Source organism: Arachis ipaensis, chromosome B7 (genome assembly GCF_059453495.1).
Source record: "Arachis ipaensis isolate K30076 ecotype BB chromosome B7, ASM5945349v1, whole genome shotgun sequence".
NCBI classification, from domain to species: domain Eukaryota; kingdom Viridiplantae; phylum Streptophyta; class Magnoliopsida; order Fabales; family Fabaceae; genus Arachis; species Arachis ipaensis.
Window position 1 is genome coordinate 433206 of NC_142442.1, and position 16039 is coordinate 449244.

The 16039-nt window shown below is 34.0% G+C and overlaps 2 protein-coding genes across 2 annotated transcripts; both read left to right on the forward strand.

The window, feature by feature from the left end:
- Positions 1–9299: 9299 nt before the first annotated feature.
- LOC107608568 (uncharacterized) lies at positions 9300–10434 on the forward strand. The gene has a single exon (XM_016310329.3). The coding sequence runs from the start codon at positions 9723–9725 to the stop codon at positions 10284–10286; it is 564 nt and encodes a 187-aa protein (XP_016165815.1). The 5' UTR covers positions 9300–9722; the 3' UTR covers positions 10287–10434.
- Positions 10435–13643: 3209 nt separating this feature from the next.
- On the forward strand, positions 13644–15492 carry FLA2 (FASCICLIN-like arabinogalactan 2). The gene has a single exon (XM_016310865.3). It carries the CDS (start codon positions 13932–13934, stop codon positions 15150–15152), a length of 1221 nt encoding a protein of 406 aa, XP_016166351.1. The 5' UTR covers positions 13644–13931; the 3' UTR covers positions 15153–15492.
- Positions 15493–16039: the final 547 nt, after the last annotated feature.

Here is a 16039-nt window from a genome sequence, read left to right on the forward strand (position 1 = left end):
TTAGGAATACATCTAATTTGGCCATTCATTGTTATTCATTAAAAGATGGTAATCAACAATTATTTCATTTTGAAACTTCAATTCCATTGCTTCTATATATAAAATAAATTCTTTGTTAGGCATATTTTGTGTTGAAATGAAAGGGACTGATACCTCTAAACCAAACAAGAAGCGGCACACTGCATCTCCTATTCAATATTCATGGCTGTAGGGTTTGGTTGAAATTAAATTAAAGCAGAGATTATTATTTAAATAAGTAACATTTGATACCGGGCAATAACTTATACCACCCTATACTTATATTTTATGTTATCTTTGGCGTCATGTCAAATAAACAACAACACACCAAGAGGACTTTCTTTTGATACAAGACACTAGGTTCGTGTTATCGAATTAATCGAGGATTCTTTAATTTTTCTCTTATGCCTCTGCTCCCATGAAACCAACAAGAACTTGCGCCATCAGGTGGTGACAAAATCCCTTGTTGGATGTTATGGCTGGTTTCGGTTATGTTATATTTAACTTATAGTAATTTAAAGAAAAAAGATTAGTTCCTTTGACACATTTTTATGTTCTAGAATTTCGTAGCTGTGCCAATTAAGTATATAATTAAGATGACAGAGACACGCAACCAAAGAAATATTATCAGGATAGCTTTTAGTAACACTCTTGTTATTATTGTTAGTTCAGTCAAATGCCAATAAGTAAGATTATTATTTTGATAATTTTTTTAGTCTCTAATAATGTAATAAACGGCGTTATATCTCCGTTCTGAAGCAAGCATATAGGCATAATAATGAAGGTGGTGCCAAACTGAAATTAAAAAAAATTCTCCAACGAGGAAAAGCAGAGATACTTATGGAACTTTTGAAGCATATATTTACGTATGCTTTTGACAAGTTAAGATGCAAGAATTAATAGCATGCCAAGATTCCAAAACAAGCACGTGAAAAAGCAAAGAGTTAAAGCAAGATAGATTCTTGTTTAGGCCACATAAGTAGCTCCAAATAAGGCCTTAATCAATTATTCGAGCCAACTTTAGCACGGGGCCTCACATATAGCATAAGCATAGCTCCCTCTCTTTGTATGTTGAGTGTTCCCATGTGGTTTGTTTTTTATATTTGTTGTGAAAGGGGGTCAGCAAGCATAATAGGTGCTACTTGAGCATTGTCTTATTAGTCCACTAAAGTTTGTGAGAGCAAATTATGGAGCAAGTGCGTGGGTATCTCCTTTTAAGCATCCAATCAATCATCACAACAACAACAACAAACCCTCAAAGTGATTCAGATGATAGCCAGATTATGTTTTGCTAATCTCACGCTTCATTTCCTTGCTTTGCTAATAAATAAATTGTTAGTGTTGCAGGTATTAAACCACTCTTCCACCTTAGCCCATGACAACAATAAAGACGTCTCACGGTCCATAAATTCAACCCAACAGAATACACAAATTAAATTATAATTTAGTCTTTATCTTATCTTATAGTTATCTTTATCTTTATCTCTATCTTATCTTTATCTACTTTTATCTTTCATAGGCCAATACTCTATATATACTTAGTTTTACCTTCATAGTTTACAATTCAATCAATCAACAATCAATAAAATTTTCTTCATCTTTTTCTTTCACAATTCTTTTATTTTCCTATTCTTTCACAATTTTATTATGGTATCAGAGCTCCTCTTGAGCTCTGCTGACATCCATGGATCAAGGAGAAAGGACACACCAGCAACATCATCTAGAGCCTCTTTTGGATCTTTCATCAGCCCAACAGAATACACAAATTAAATTATAATTTAGTCTTTTTCATCTTCTTCTTGCATTCTACAGAGCAACAATTTGGGAACGATTGATTTGGTCAGAATGAGAGAGGGATTATATGTCTTTGAACCTAATTTCGGTAAAAATTCATCCACTACACACTCCATAAATTCCATTCAATCTCCACCCATTACACCTTCCAATATATGGCATTTTCGTTTAGGACACCTTTCTGGGCAAAGACTTAATCATTTACATAAACAATTTCCTTTTATCTCTATGCATCATAACGAGGCTTGTGACATTTGTCATTTGGGGTCCGTTTCGACAAAATTCTATTCATAATCATAAATATTTTTTTACTATTGTTGATGATTTTAGCCGCTTTACATGGGTTACTTTATTAAAATCAAAAGGAGAAGTGCAAAATCAAATAAAAAATTTTATTACTTTAATTGAAACACAATTCAACTCCAAAGTCAAAACTATTCGTTCCGATAATGGACGAGAATTTATTTTACCTGATTTTTATGCTTCAAAGGGCATTATTCATCAACGTAGTTGTGTTGAAACTCCTCAACAAAATGGAAGGGTAGAACGCAAGCATCAACATATTTTGAATATAGCTCGTGCTCTTATGTTTCAATCTAATTTACCATCATCTTTTTGGTTTTATGCTGTTGGACATGCTGTTTATTTACTTAATAGAGTTCTATCATCCGCAATTAATTTTAAAACACCATTTGAGATTTTATTCAATCATCCACCAAATTATCATGACCTTAAAGTTTTTGGATGCTTATGTTTTGTTTCTACCCAAATGGCAAACAGATCAAAATTTGATCCAAAGAGCCAAAAAGGCTGTATTTATTGGCTTTCAACTTGGTTTTAAAGGGTATATTGTTTATGTTTTAGAAGATAAAAGAATTGAGATTTCTAGAAACGTGATTTTTTATGAAATGATCTTGCCCTTAGTCACAAAAAATGTCCAATTCCAGACACTCAGCCCAACATTGCCAAACACACCTTCTCAAAAACAAGATTCAGTTAGTCTTCCAGTTGAACCCTCACCTATACCCATTGACCCAACTCCACCTAGTTCTTTATTTTCTCCAACAACCTCTCCTTCTTCCACACTATCGTTTCCTAACCAAGTTGAACCCATGACCACTGAATCACTTTCAACACTAGACATCAGTCCACCATCACCTTTTCATCCCCCGTCACCTTCTTCACCACCTGAGCAACCCCATCCTTGTCATTCCGACCGGCCTCACCGACCTCCAGCATATCTCTCTGATTACTTGTGTAATTCTTCTCTCATCTCTACAAATCAATCTCCCTCAAAGTGCAAGTATCCTTTATCTTCAGTCATGTCTTTTTCTTCTCTTTCATCTTCACATAAAAAGTTTTTTTTATCTCTACATTCTGACGTTGAGCCAAAGTCTTTTAAGGACGCCAATCAACACTCTAATTGGCGTAGTGCTATGAAAGATGAGTTGGATGCTCTTGAGCAGAACAAAACTTGGCGTCTTGTTGATTGCCCTGCAGGGGTTAAGCCGGTTGGCTGTAAATGGGTCTATCGCATCAAACGCAAGCCTGATGGTTCAATTGATCGATATAAAGCACGCCTTGTGGCTAAAGGGTTCACTCAAACTAAAGGTGTTGATTTCTTGGAAACTTTTTCCCCTGTTGTCAAGCCTGCCACCATCAGATTAGTTTTGGCATTGGCCTCTATGAAGCGTTGGCCTATACATCAGTTGGATGTCAATAATGCTTTCTTACATGGGGATCTTTCTGAAGATGTTTATATGACTCTGCCACCCGGATTTATATCTCCTCAACCGAATCAATGCTGTAAGCTACTAAAGTCACTGTATGGTTTACGACAATCTAGTCGTATGTGGTATGACAAACTTTCTCATCTTTTGCTATCTCATGGATATCAGCAGACCTCATCTGATTATAGTTTATTTGTCAAATTCATTGGTGATCAAATTTCTATCCTTTTAGTCTATGTTGACGACATTGTTCTCACTGGTAATTCTATTTCTGAACTTGCTGCCATTAAGTCTATTTTGCACCAACACTTTCGAATTAAAGACTTGGGCCCATTAAAATATTTTTTGGGTATTGAGGTTGCTCAATAAGAGAAGCGAATTTGCTTATCTCAGAGAAAATATTGTCTTGATCTTCTGGAGGATTCTGGTTTATTAGGTGCTAAACCTGCCTCTGTTCCAATGGATAATACCACAAGACTATATCAAGACAAAAGTCCCCTGCTATCCGATCCTTTTATATATCGTCGTTTGGTTGGCCGTCTTATCTATCTCACCATTACTCGACCGGACATCATGTATGCCACTCAACAATTAAGTCAATTCATGGCATCTCCTACTGAATCTCATCTTCAAGCTGCCAAGCATGTGTTACGATATCTGAAAACTAGTCCCGGCAAAGGACTTTTCTTTCCAAGGGAATCAGAAATTCAGCTTCTCGGCTTTAGTGACTCTGATTGGGCCGGATGTCCTGACACTCGACGATCTTTAACAGGTTATTGTTTCTTCTTAGGCAGTTCTTTAGTCTCTTGGAAGACCAAGAAACAAACCACCGTTGCCCGCTCATCCACGGAAACAGAATATCGTGCACTTGCCAACACAACTTGTGAACTTCAATGGATATTAAATGTGTTACAATTTTTACGCATCTCTCCTATCCGCCCACCAGTTTTATATTGTGATAATCAGAGTGCTCTTCATATTGCTGCTAACCCGGTTTTTCATGAACGGACCAAACATTTAGAGGTTGATTGTCACTTGGTTCGACAAAAAGTTCAAGCTGGAGTGATGAAACTTCTCCCAATTTTCTCTTCTGGGCAACTAGCTGACATCTTCACCAAGCCTTTGTCTCCTCAACCCTTCCATCTTAATCTGAATAAGCTTAGTGTTTTTGACATCTTTCATCCTCCAGCTTGCGGGGGCGTATTAAACCACTCTTCCACCTTAGCCCATGACAACAATAAAGACGTCTCACGGCCCACAAATTCAGCCCAACAGAATACACAAATTAAATTATAATTTAGTCTTTATCTTATCTTATAGTTATCTTTATCTTTATCTCTATCTTATCTTTATCTACTTTTATCTTTCATAGGCCAATACTCTATATATACTTAGTTTTACCTTCATAGTTTACAATTCAATCAATCAAAGGAGTGTTGAAGTTAGTCCCATATCAAAGAAAGCAAGGAAGAGTGGGAAGTTTATAAGATGAGAGACCCATCAACTTGACACTTTAAGGTTTTGAGTTGGATGTGGTGTCTTCTTATATTATGTTATTTCACTTAATTTTTTCCTAAAATCTTCCCGGTATGATGTATGTTAGATAGTATAAGAACGTATAAAAATTAAAATAAAAAAGGGGTAAAAATGTTGTAAGGCCATCACTATCTTAACTTAAGGAATAAGCAGCTTAATAAGTAGCTGTCAGTTTGCTGGCAAAGTGATGAAGGCTTTTGTTATTAAAATATTCTCCCTCCTCTTTTCGTTTATTGTTAAAGTCTTCAAAGCGCATTTGTATGGTAAAGAAAAAATATATATGGTAGAAATGTGACACCAAATAAAATATGGTTTTGCTCCATGGGATGGGTCAAATAAAAGAAACCCACTGATTGCGATGGCCAAGACAAATATATAGATATGAATATGAATATGAATAAGATGAAGAAGCAAGCAAGTTGAGGACCATACATATATATATATGCTTGTCTCGTAGCCCTCCCAAGGATTATTTTATTATGTGTATAGTATTACTCTACCATTGGCTCTCCTATTTCTTCTTAGTATTTTCAACGTTATTTATCACTTATTAGAAATAACAATTAACCTCCAAATCAATGAAGAGTATGTTTCTTTACTTTGAATTTTCAGTCCATGTGTGAATGTAATATTGAGATGTGTGTATGTATAACTGTATATACACTTTTTTTTTTTCCCTCTTAGAACGGTTCTATGGTTAGTGATCAGTTTTCTCTAACAATCTACTTCATTGTTATCTCCAAGGTAAACAATGCAGAATCATATTAGCTTATATATATGTGTATGTTTTTCTTTTTATGAAATAGAATTATTTATAGTGGAATTGAGGAATTGAGTTGAAGAGCCACTGATTAGTTATAATCTCTGACTCCAATGAGAGAAAAAGATATATTTATAGAAACTCTAAAATCTAAAAAAATACTGTGGTTAAGGTTGAAAATAACTTTGCAGGCTCTTACCGCACTATTTATAGCCTTTCAGTAAAAGAAAATTTTATCGTATCCATTATTTATTTATTTATTTTGGTATTATCATTTCCTCTTTTTTTTTTTTTTGGGTAATTTCTCATATCCTCTTTTATTATTATGGGATATGATTTGATTTTATTGGTGTGGCCCTTTGTTGGGCCAGTGTCATAGCTGGGGCTGGTCCGTATATATATAGGACCACCACCCACACAAACTATTACTGTAAAAAATATTCGCATAAAATAATGCTAATATTACTACCAAAAAAAAATGCTAATATTAGAGATCAGATATACATAAAAAGATTTTATTATATTATCAATCCTCTAAGCAATATAAATAAGAGAAAGTCTAGGGACTAGCACTTTTGTTGAAATTTAGCCATTACTTAACTATCAAAGAAAAAATGATTAATTTTATATCATTAGATTTCATCTTATACCATTAAAAATATTGATGATGACTAATTAATAGCTAAACATCACAAATTCTGCTGGTCCTAACACTCCTCTATAAATAAATAAAAGGATTCGTAAAACTTTATCCAAGATGAACCGACTAAAGTTGTAGCCTTGTAGGAGACAAAACTTTCAAGTCAGCTAAAAAAAATAGAATTTTTGTAGGTAAAAAATACTAAATAATAATTTTTTAGTTATTATTTTTATATGAAAAAGTTTAATTTTTTATTCAAAATTAATTTTAATATTTATTATTTAAATCTTAAAAAAATTTAATGTTTATGTTTTATATTTAATTAAGTATTAATTTTATTGCATAAATAAAAATAATTAATTTTTATTCTTATTATTTAAAATATATATGTTCTCTTTATATATATATACATATATATAGTTATATTTTAGTATTAAAAAAAATTAATATTGATAGTTATAAAATTAACTCAAAATTAATTTTTTTTAAGCAATTGAATTTTGATTATAATTATTAATCACAATATTAATATTCTCTCCAAATTATATGTAATAAATATTTGAAGGGAGAGAAGTAAAAATATAAATTAAAAAGATAAGTAATAAAAATTTGAAACTAAATATAAAAATTTAAAAAGTATGTATATAATAATAATATATTTTTTATGTAAAATAATATTATGAGATATTTTTAATTATATTTAAATATAAATTTAATGTATTTTTTATAATTTTATGAATTTATTTAAATTATATTATTTTATTTTTGATATAACAAAAATATAGAGAGATAGAAAATGAGAGAGAAAAGAGAGAGAAAGATAAAGAAGAAGAAGGAGAGAGAGAGAGTTTGTTAATTTTGAAGAGAAATATTTTACTTTAATCGTAATGAAAAAATATTTCGTGACATATTTTAGTTTATCAAACTATTAATATAAAATGTAAATTATAAGTTATATATAGAGTGAGAAGTGTAGAGAGAAATAGAGAGTGAGAGAGAGGTAGATAAGATGATGGATAAAGAAAGTTTATTAGTTTTGGAAAACAATATTTTATTTTAATTTTAATAAGAGAGTGTCATATAACATATCTTAATTGTTAAATTAATAATATAATATAATTGTATTGCAATTTTAATATCAAATATTTCAATTTTAATTATAATTACAATTAGAGAATGTCATGTTACATATTTTGATTGTTAAATTTATAATTATTAATTAGTTATTGATAATGATATATAAAAGAGTTAGAGTCGGTGAAAAAATGAGAGAAATAAAAAAAGAGAAAAGGAGAAAAATTATTAATTTTAGAAAAAAATATTTGATTTTAATCATAATATAAAAAATAATATATGATACATTTTAGTTATAAAATTAGTAATATATGATAGATATGATAAACATATATTATTAGAAGCAGCAAGTGTTAACACATAATTTAACTCTTACAAGAAGAAGAGAGCAACAGCATATATAGTATATACTAATATTCATGATGAGTATAGTCCTAATAAGTATTTATAAAGGTTGGCAGAGAAATATATATATATATATATAAACAGTATATTAACTTGGAAAAAATATATAGAATCAAGAGGTGATCAGCTAAAAAATAAATAATTTAATTGATTTATAATATTTGATATTAATTGTTTTTCACTTCAAATTAAAATTATGAATGATATATATGTTAGAAAAATAGGGGTAGAAATTACAGAACTTCTAACAATTCTGATTCTTAGTATATAAAAAAATTTATAAAATATATAAAAAAACATCTTTAGTATGAAAAAGAAACATTCTAATGCCTAACATAAACACCATCCACATAGAGATTTTAGATTCACTCAAAGACATTTGGCTAATTTTTTGTTGGTATCCTCTTGGTTCGCTAGCATTTCATTAACTTGCATTGCTCTCTTCCGATCCACTGGCTCCACTGCACTACTGTCATTATAATTGCAAATGCTAAAAAAGGAAGATATATGGTTGTTATTGATTTTATTATATAGGATTACATGTGTCAGCTCTGAATTCAAAAACGAGTATTATTAGAGTGAAGGGTGAAAGGAAACGTTGATCAATGCAGAGAGGCATGGAGCATTATTATTATTATTATTGTGATTATAGTATGGTCCCCTCACATATATAAGCTAAGCTTGTAATGAATGGAATTGAAAGTCACAATGAATTACTAGGAAACATTCCCTAGCCAGTCTACTTGCAATCTCTTGCCTTTTCCAAGAATAATGAATAAACCTATCTCATCGAATTATTCATTAAGAAAGTATAGCTAGCTGTATGTACGTAGTACTTATAAATGATTTATGTATTTATTTTCAACTTTGTCACTCTAAATGTTTGGAAAGCAGTTGATGTAATATTGACAAAAACTCGCATTTATTTTAATTTATTTATTTATAGGAGGAGGCAAGGTCCCCGTAATAAAAACATTTTTTATTTTGTGGTGCCATCCAAAGCGGAGGTTGCTGGTTGTACTTTGCTGCAATAAAGAGAAGCATTAGTACTAGCTATGCTTCAACTTTCATTAACGATCCAATCATCAACTAAACCCTAAACATTTTAAATCCATTTCTGTTTCTAATAATGCAAAAATATCAATAAAACTTGTTGTTTTTAATATCTTGGGAAAAAGAAGTAGTATTCCCTTACTTGATGGAAATTGAAGAGACGACAGAGAGTATTGGAGATGCAACTATGTAACCATTTGCAACCCTTATAATAGTAATTTCTAGCTAGCTAGCTAATTGGGTTGCAGAAGATAGATTAGGTTACATTTTAATTTGTGGCATTGGAATATGGAGAAGAGATGCCATGTGGTGAGCTCAGATGTTAGCACATGGCTTCTCACATTCCAACCTCCTAAACACGTATTTCACTATTAGTAGATGTGCTTAATTAGCCCTCTTTTGTGTTTCTGAATTCAACATACACTAAAGTGCAGTGTTTGGTAGCCCTAGCTATGTCCATAGCATCAGTTTGGAAGATCAAATAGAGAATAGACTTGAGTTGTGTAAAGTAGATAGATCATTCCAACTAGTAGCTAGGGAGTACCCTAATGAGTCCATGCTTGATGTTCAGGAACATTTAATAGGACAGTTATACTTCTCTATCTTTTGATCTGATCCCACTGATTAATCTAAGTTCATTAAAGTGCCTTTCATATCACTATTTGTTTCTTTCCTTTTATCTTTAAAGAGTAATAGGCTTTTTGTGCATCATATGAGCAATCAAATGCTATCTTCTTGTTGCTCTATACTCATCAAGAGTAGTACTACTGCTCCCTCATGGATGGTGATCCTTATTGCTTTTTCGCTGTTGGTGCTGCTGTCATTTGGATATTTTTCTATCCTCTACACATCTCTAGTACTGCTTTTCTCTTCTACTCTTTTCTACACTCTACTATTCTCAAGGCACAAACCAGTAGTAGTGGAAGAAAAGGTTCTTATTAGTCCTCCTCCTCCTCCTCAAGAAGATGCTGATGAGATACAAGAACAAGAGGTGCCAACTTGTGAGGACTCTGAAGAAGTGGATTGGTGCTCAGATGGATCAATCTCTGATGAGGACAGCCTCATAGAAATTGCGCTTCACAAAGAAGAACCACTGTACAGGAACTACTACAGTTTGCAGCAGAAGAGGAGGGAGGCCCTTTTCAGCCATCATCAGAGTCTAATGGAGTTCTTATCTGAACTTAATAATGACGTGAGTGAGGAAGAAAACTTGATAGAGATTGACATATCCATGGGTTCCATTAAGTACTCCTCCAGGTTTGAAATTAAAGCCTGATCAAGTTTAATATACTCTTCAAACTTGAGTAACTGCCTTTACTACTCCTTTTCCTTTTTCATTTTTTTTTTATATATTCATCTGGTGGATATATTTGGTTCCATTTGCAGTGTAATACTTACTATATATAAGTTTTAATGTTGTTATATATACACTACTGTGAGCTACTTTTGCGCCACACAAACTTTGGATACGAATTAAATTAAAGCACGGTCTTAATTAGCTGTAAATAGTGGCAATAATTATAGTAATAACTGAAAGAGGCAATGTATGTTGTTCCTAATTGATGGGATTGAATGAATTCAATGAGTTTGTGAATGATAGATATACAGCAAGAATGAGATGCAAGCACATAGATGAGTTAGACAGCATATAATGAAATTTCTATTTGAAAACATTCTAGACTGCAAGAAAAAGGGGAAATCCTCAAAAGGAATGAGTGATCGAACCTGCCTTCCAGCTCAGACCCGGCCCCTGGCCCCATCACTTGCTTCCTCTCATACTCTTTTTTCCTTTTCAATCATCAATTTCGTTTCCTAAACATATTTACTACTCCCTAAATTAGTGCTACAGTAACATATTTATCCAACTAATCATCATCATCATGCATGATGCGGGTGCTAACTAGTAGCTAATCCTGGATTTGGTTTCAATAACAACTACTGGTTGGTTGATGATTTAGTTAGTTAATTAGTTTATTATTTCCTGTTGTTTAATTATTAAGTTACGATATGTATGTTGAATTTTGGAGGGAGACATTAAATCCGGGTACTTGAGACTTTTTGATAAGATGGTGTTACACTTACACTTGTCACAATGAATTAATATGTGGTTGCATGGTGTGAAAACTGAAAACACCACAACTATGTCTAAATTTAAAGTAGTTCCCATATATATCTGATCGACCATCTTCTCAGCATTTGGCCACCTTGCAGCTTTTCTCTAAATTATATTCTAAAAGGATTTACAAATAGGTTAATACTACTCCTCTTACAAGCTTGCCTTTACCCACAGAGATTCACCCTTTTCTAGCTTAAATTCATATATTCATTCATCTACTCAAAACCCTAATTCTTACTACTTGTCTTCCTCACATGCACATATGTCACATAGTAACTCGCCTTCAAAACAGTTAATGGAGGGATAGCTAGAGTATATTTACCAAATAAAAATACCACTTTTGAGGATTTTTAAAAGATGAAGTATAGGAAGCTAACGAAGTATCTGTATGTAGAATAGGGGTTTAGAGATGTTCGATTCAGTAGGATATTAGATGTTTATTATTCCTTGTACTTGGATGGTTATTCTGGATAGTATGAATGTATTGTGTTTGAGAAATTAGTAATATTTTATCCTAGATGTTTATTTTTTAACTCATATTAGGCCAAATAAATAGCCCATTGTACACATTGTACAAATACTCCATTGGCTTCCTAGCGGAATTCTTTTTAAAATAATATTTGTATACAAACATAAGCAATCTATATAGAGTTATACGTGTAGTCGTGTACACCAAAATCAGCCACCAAATTAGCCACCAGTATAAAATACATGTTAGAATACAAATACACATTAAAAATAAATTAAATCACATATATATTTATACACAAATATATTAGTGGTTGATTTTGGTGTACAAATAATATTTTTTATCTATATAATATATTTTTTATAAAATACTATTTTTTAAACTACAATATAAAATTATAAATCAACCTTAACCAGTAGGACGTAGCTGAAAAAAAAAATGTGGGTCCCTTTTTTTATGGACTGGGATGTGGGTGCTTAACCCATGTAAAAATAATATCTCAGTGAAATAATGGACTTCAAGCCCAAATTATCTAAGCTTATGCTTATGTACCGAACCAATCGGGCCGGTACTCTAAATTCTAATTTTGCCATTGACAGCCCACTATGGTCTCCGTTACATCAAAATGTGCGTTATGGACCAAAAAAATAAAAAATAGTGAGTTACATAGAAAAATTGTGCTTCCAGGCTTCGGTCAAGGCTTCGGTCCCCTGACCAAAAACAAAAGGCTTTGGTCAAATTCAATTCATGTAACAATGTCCAAAAAACCAAAAAGGATCCCTTTATTCAGATAATGTGAAAGCAAGTTAAGTGCATTTTGCAAAGTGATGAAAGCTAGATAGATGTAGGTCACAAGTTTCATGTGTATTTTAGTGAGAGGCAGTTGCCTTGTTGCAGTCATCAAACTTTATTAAATCCTAACCACCTTATCTCTTTTGGCTGACATTGTTGCAGTTGCAGCACCTCATTTTACATTTCATTATTTATCCCAAAACCCTAAACAAAGAAACGCATCGTCTATCTATCTGATCTACATCACTTGTTCTTGCCTTGGGTTAAGCTTTTTGGTACTTTCTTGGGTCATACTCTGTTGTTTAAGTGTTTACTCTATTGCTCACTATTGAATAGTCTGAGACACCAGTACAATTATGGGGGTCCCACACTCGTGCCATTGGATGGTTTTGTATTCCACATGTGGTGGCTCCATGACCATGACAACCATGCATCAACCAACTTAATTATCTCTCTCTATATATATTTGAACAATTATTGATGCTGTCCATCTCATTCACTCAAGTTTAGTCTTTTATTTATTATTATTCATCAAATTTGACCCAAACTTATCCCAGCTGGCAAAAGATGTCGGTCCCCGGAGATGATTTTGTCGCCAACACATGAGTATAAATGCTTTTAACATGTTCAACACATAATTAACTGAATCTCCACAAATGCATGTTACATTCATTTTAACAGCAGCAAGTTGAAAATGTTCCATCCGATTCTTTCTCATAAAACTTTCCTTTTTGTTTTATCACAAACTTCAAATGCATTATTATGATCCCCTTGCTAATAGTATAACATAATATTAGGCGTGAACAAGAATAATAAAATTTCTTTCTGCTGTGTACGTTTGAACTACTTCGTTAAAGTCCATAGGAACTGGTTGGTTGGTTGGCTGGGTGCAATAATAATAAATAGGTCACGAGCTAGTTTGTGGTCTAAAATCGAAATTACTAAAAATCTGAAGATGAAAATGAAAACCCTGAGAATACTTGCAGCAAATATAATAAAATTTTGAAAGGTACAGAAAACCATGCATGGTTCGGTAATTGTAGCTAAGCTAAGGAGTAAAAGAATTATATTAATAAGGTTGGTTGGTTACAAATTGAATAATGCAGGCAAAACAAAGAAAAAGAATATGTCACAGCTAGATGCTGCTATCTAGAGCATTATGCGGGCCGGGTGTGGGGTAGGTGTCTAAGAGCGTCGGTGGAGGGAACGTTAGTTCTTCTACTCCATTTTTTTTCATCTATCAATTCTATATTTAAATCTAAAAGTTTTTAAATGATATATATTGAATTATTGATTTTATGATTAGGGAAATACATACTACACGTAAAATGTGAGAGGCTAGACACGTCATTATTTGGTAATGGTAATTAGAAGAAGGGTGCAGTGTGAATGTGAAGCATGTCCATGTAGGACCTAATTAATGGCAAGCTGGCAATGCTTGTCAGTACATACTCACTCATTCACTCATCAGTCATCACTAATCTTAGCTTCTTCATTTCTTATATACACCACACACCACTTCCTGAATCTTCTTCACTTCCAAAATGGAGAAGCAAGGAAGGGTGTTGTTCTTCTCCCTCACAGTCACAGTGCTGCTCTTCTCACTGCTTTCTTCGACGGCCAATGGCCACAACATCACACGCATTCTGGCATCCCACCCCAGCCTCTCCACATTTAACCACTACCTCACACTCACACACCTCGCCGCCGAGATCAACCGCCGCCAGACCATCACCGTCCTCGCCCTCGACAATTCCGCCATGTCCTCCCTCCTCGACAAGCACCTCTCCATCGGCACCCTCAAGAATGTCCTCTCCCTCCACGTCCTCGTCGACTACTTCGGCGCCAAGAAGCTCCACCAGATCACCAACGGCACCACCCTCGTCTCCTCCATGTTCCAGGCCACTGGCACTGCCGCCGGAACTGCCGGCTACGTCAACATCACCAACCTCAAGGGCGGCAAAGTAGGCTTCGCCTCCGAAGACAACGACGGACTCCACTCCTTCTACGTGAAGTCCGTCCAAGAAATCCCCTACAACATCTCCATCCTCGAAATCAGCAGCGCATTGAGCTCCGCCGAAGCAGAAGCACCCACCGCCGCCCCCAGCCAGATCAACATCATCAACATCATGTCCAAGCAAGGTTGCAAGTCATTCGCAGACTTGCTCAGACCTTCCAAGGCTCTTCCAACTTTTCAGGACAGCGTGGACGGTGGCTTGACCGTGTTCTGCCCCACCGACACTGCCGTCAGCGGTTTCATGCCCAAGTACAAGAACCTCACGGACGCGCAGAAGATATCGGTGCTGCTGTACCACGGAGTTCCCGTGTACCAGTCGCTGCAGATGCTCAAGTCAAACAACGGGGTTATGAACACTTTGGCGACAGAAAGAGCGAACAAGTTCGACTTCACGGTGCAGAATGACGGGGAAGATGTGAAGCTTGAGACCAAGGTTGATACGGCGAGCATAGTGGGGACACTGATTGACCAAGACCCCTTTGTTGCGTACAAGATCAGCAAGGTTCTGATGCCGAGGGAACTCTTCAAGGTGAGTCAGGAGGAGGAGAGCGATGCGCCGGCAGAGTCCCCTAAGGCCTCCAAGAAGGGCAAGAAGAAGAAGGCGTCGCCGGCGGCTGATGCCCCGGCAGATGGGCCAGAGTCCGATTCGGAAGATCAGAAGGCTGCTGATGATAACGCTGCTGACAGCAATGCTGCCAGATTCAGCATGCTGTTTTTCAGTTTAATTATTGCAAATTTGGTTCTATAGTTAATTAATTAATTATTATTTGCATTTTGCATAATGGAGTGTCGGCAGCTTCCAAGCCCCCATGTCAATGTGAGAAAGATTCTTTTCTTTTCCTTTTTCTTTTTTTTTTTAATTTTATATTATTTGTGAAGGAAATAAAACAGTGATACCCACATGTTTGAGAGGCACTGTCCTTTTCCTTTTCCTTTTCTTTCTTCTTCTTTTTTTCTTAGGTTTATATTTGTTTGTTTTTATGATTTTTATTTAATTGGTCCTTTTGTGTGTGGGTAGATCCAGTTTGTGCTAGCTGCCAGCTGGGATGTATCAATATAAACATTTACAAAGTTTTTTTTTATTTTAATTTTTAATGCCTTTTACCTGTTGCCCTTGCACACACCACTAACTTCTAGCTTTGCCATAAATTCATTCTAATTTAGTCAAAAGACATCGTCATAGTATACCAATACGCCATGCATTATATTCTATCATTTCATAACAAAACCTATCACAATGAGTAGAAAAATAATTTGGAGTAAAGAAATAGAAAAGCAGAGTAGTTAATTAAACGCTATACAAAAATGTCAAATTATTAGGTGATTATGTCGTTTTAGATACACGAAGCAATCATAGTTATTAGGATCTCCCATGCTTTTGACTTTGGAGACTCCAGCTATGTTAAAGTAATCATCACGATTATTGATTAACAAGTATTCTTTTTTTTTTTAAAAAAGAAATTAAAAAATATATTATACTAGAACTTAAGAATTTGCTATCATTATTGGAAGGGGTTATTAAGCGTATACTAATTAATTAGTATATGAAACCCTTCATATACTAATGAGGAGTCATTGTAGTCACTTTCTATGGCCTCTCATGCATTTGAACTTTGGGGTCTCTTTTAGTTTTGG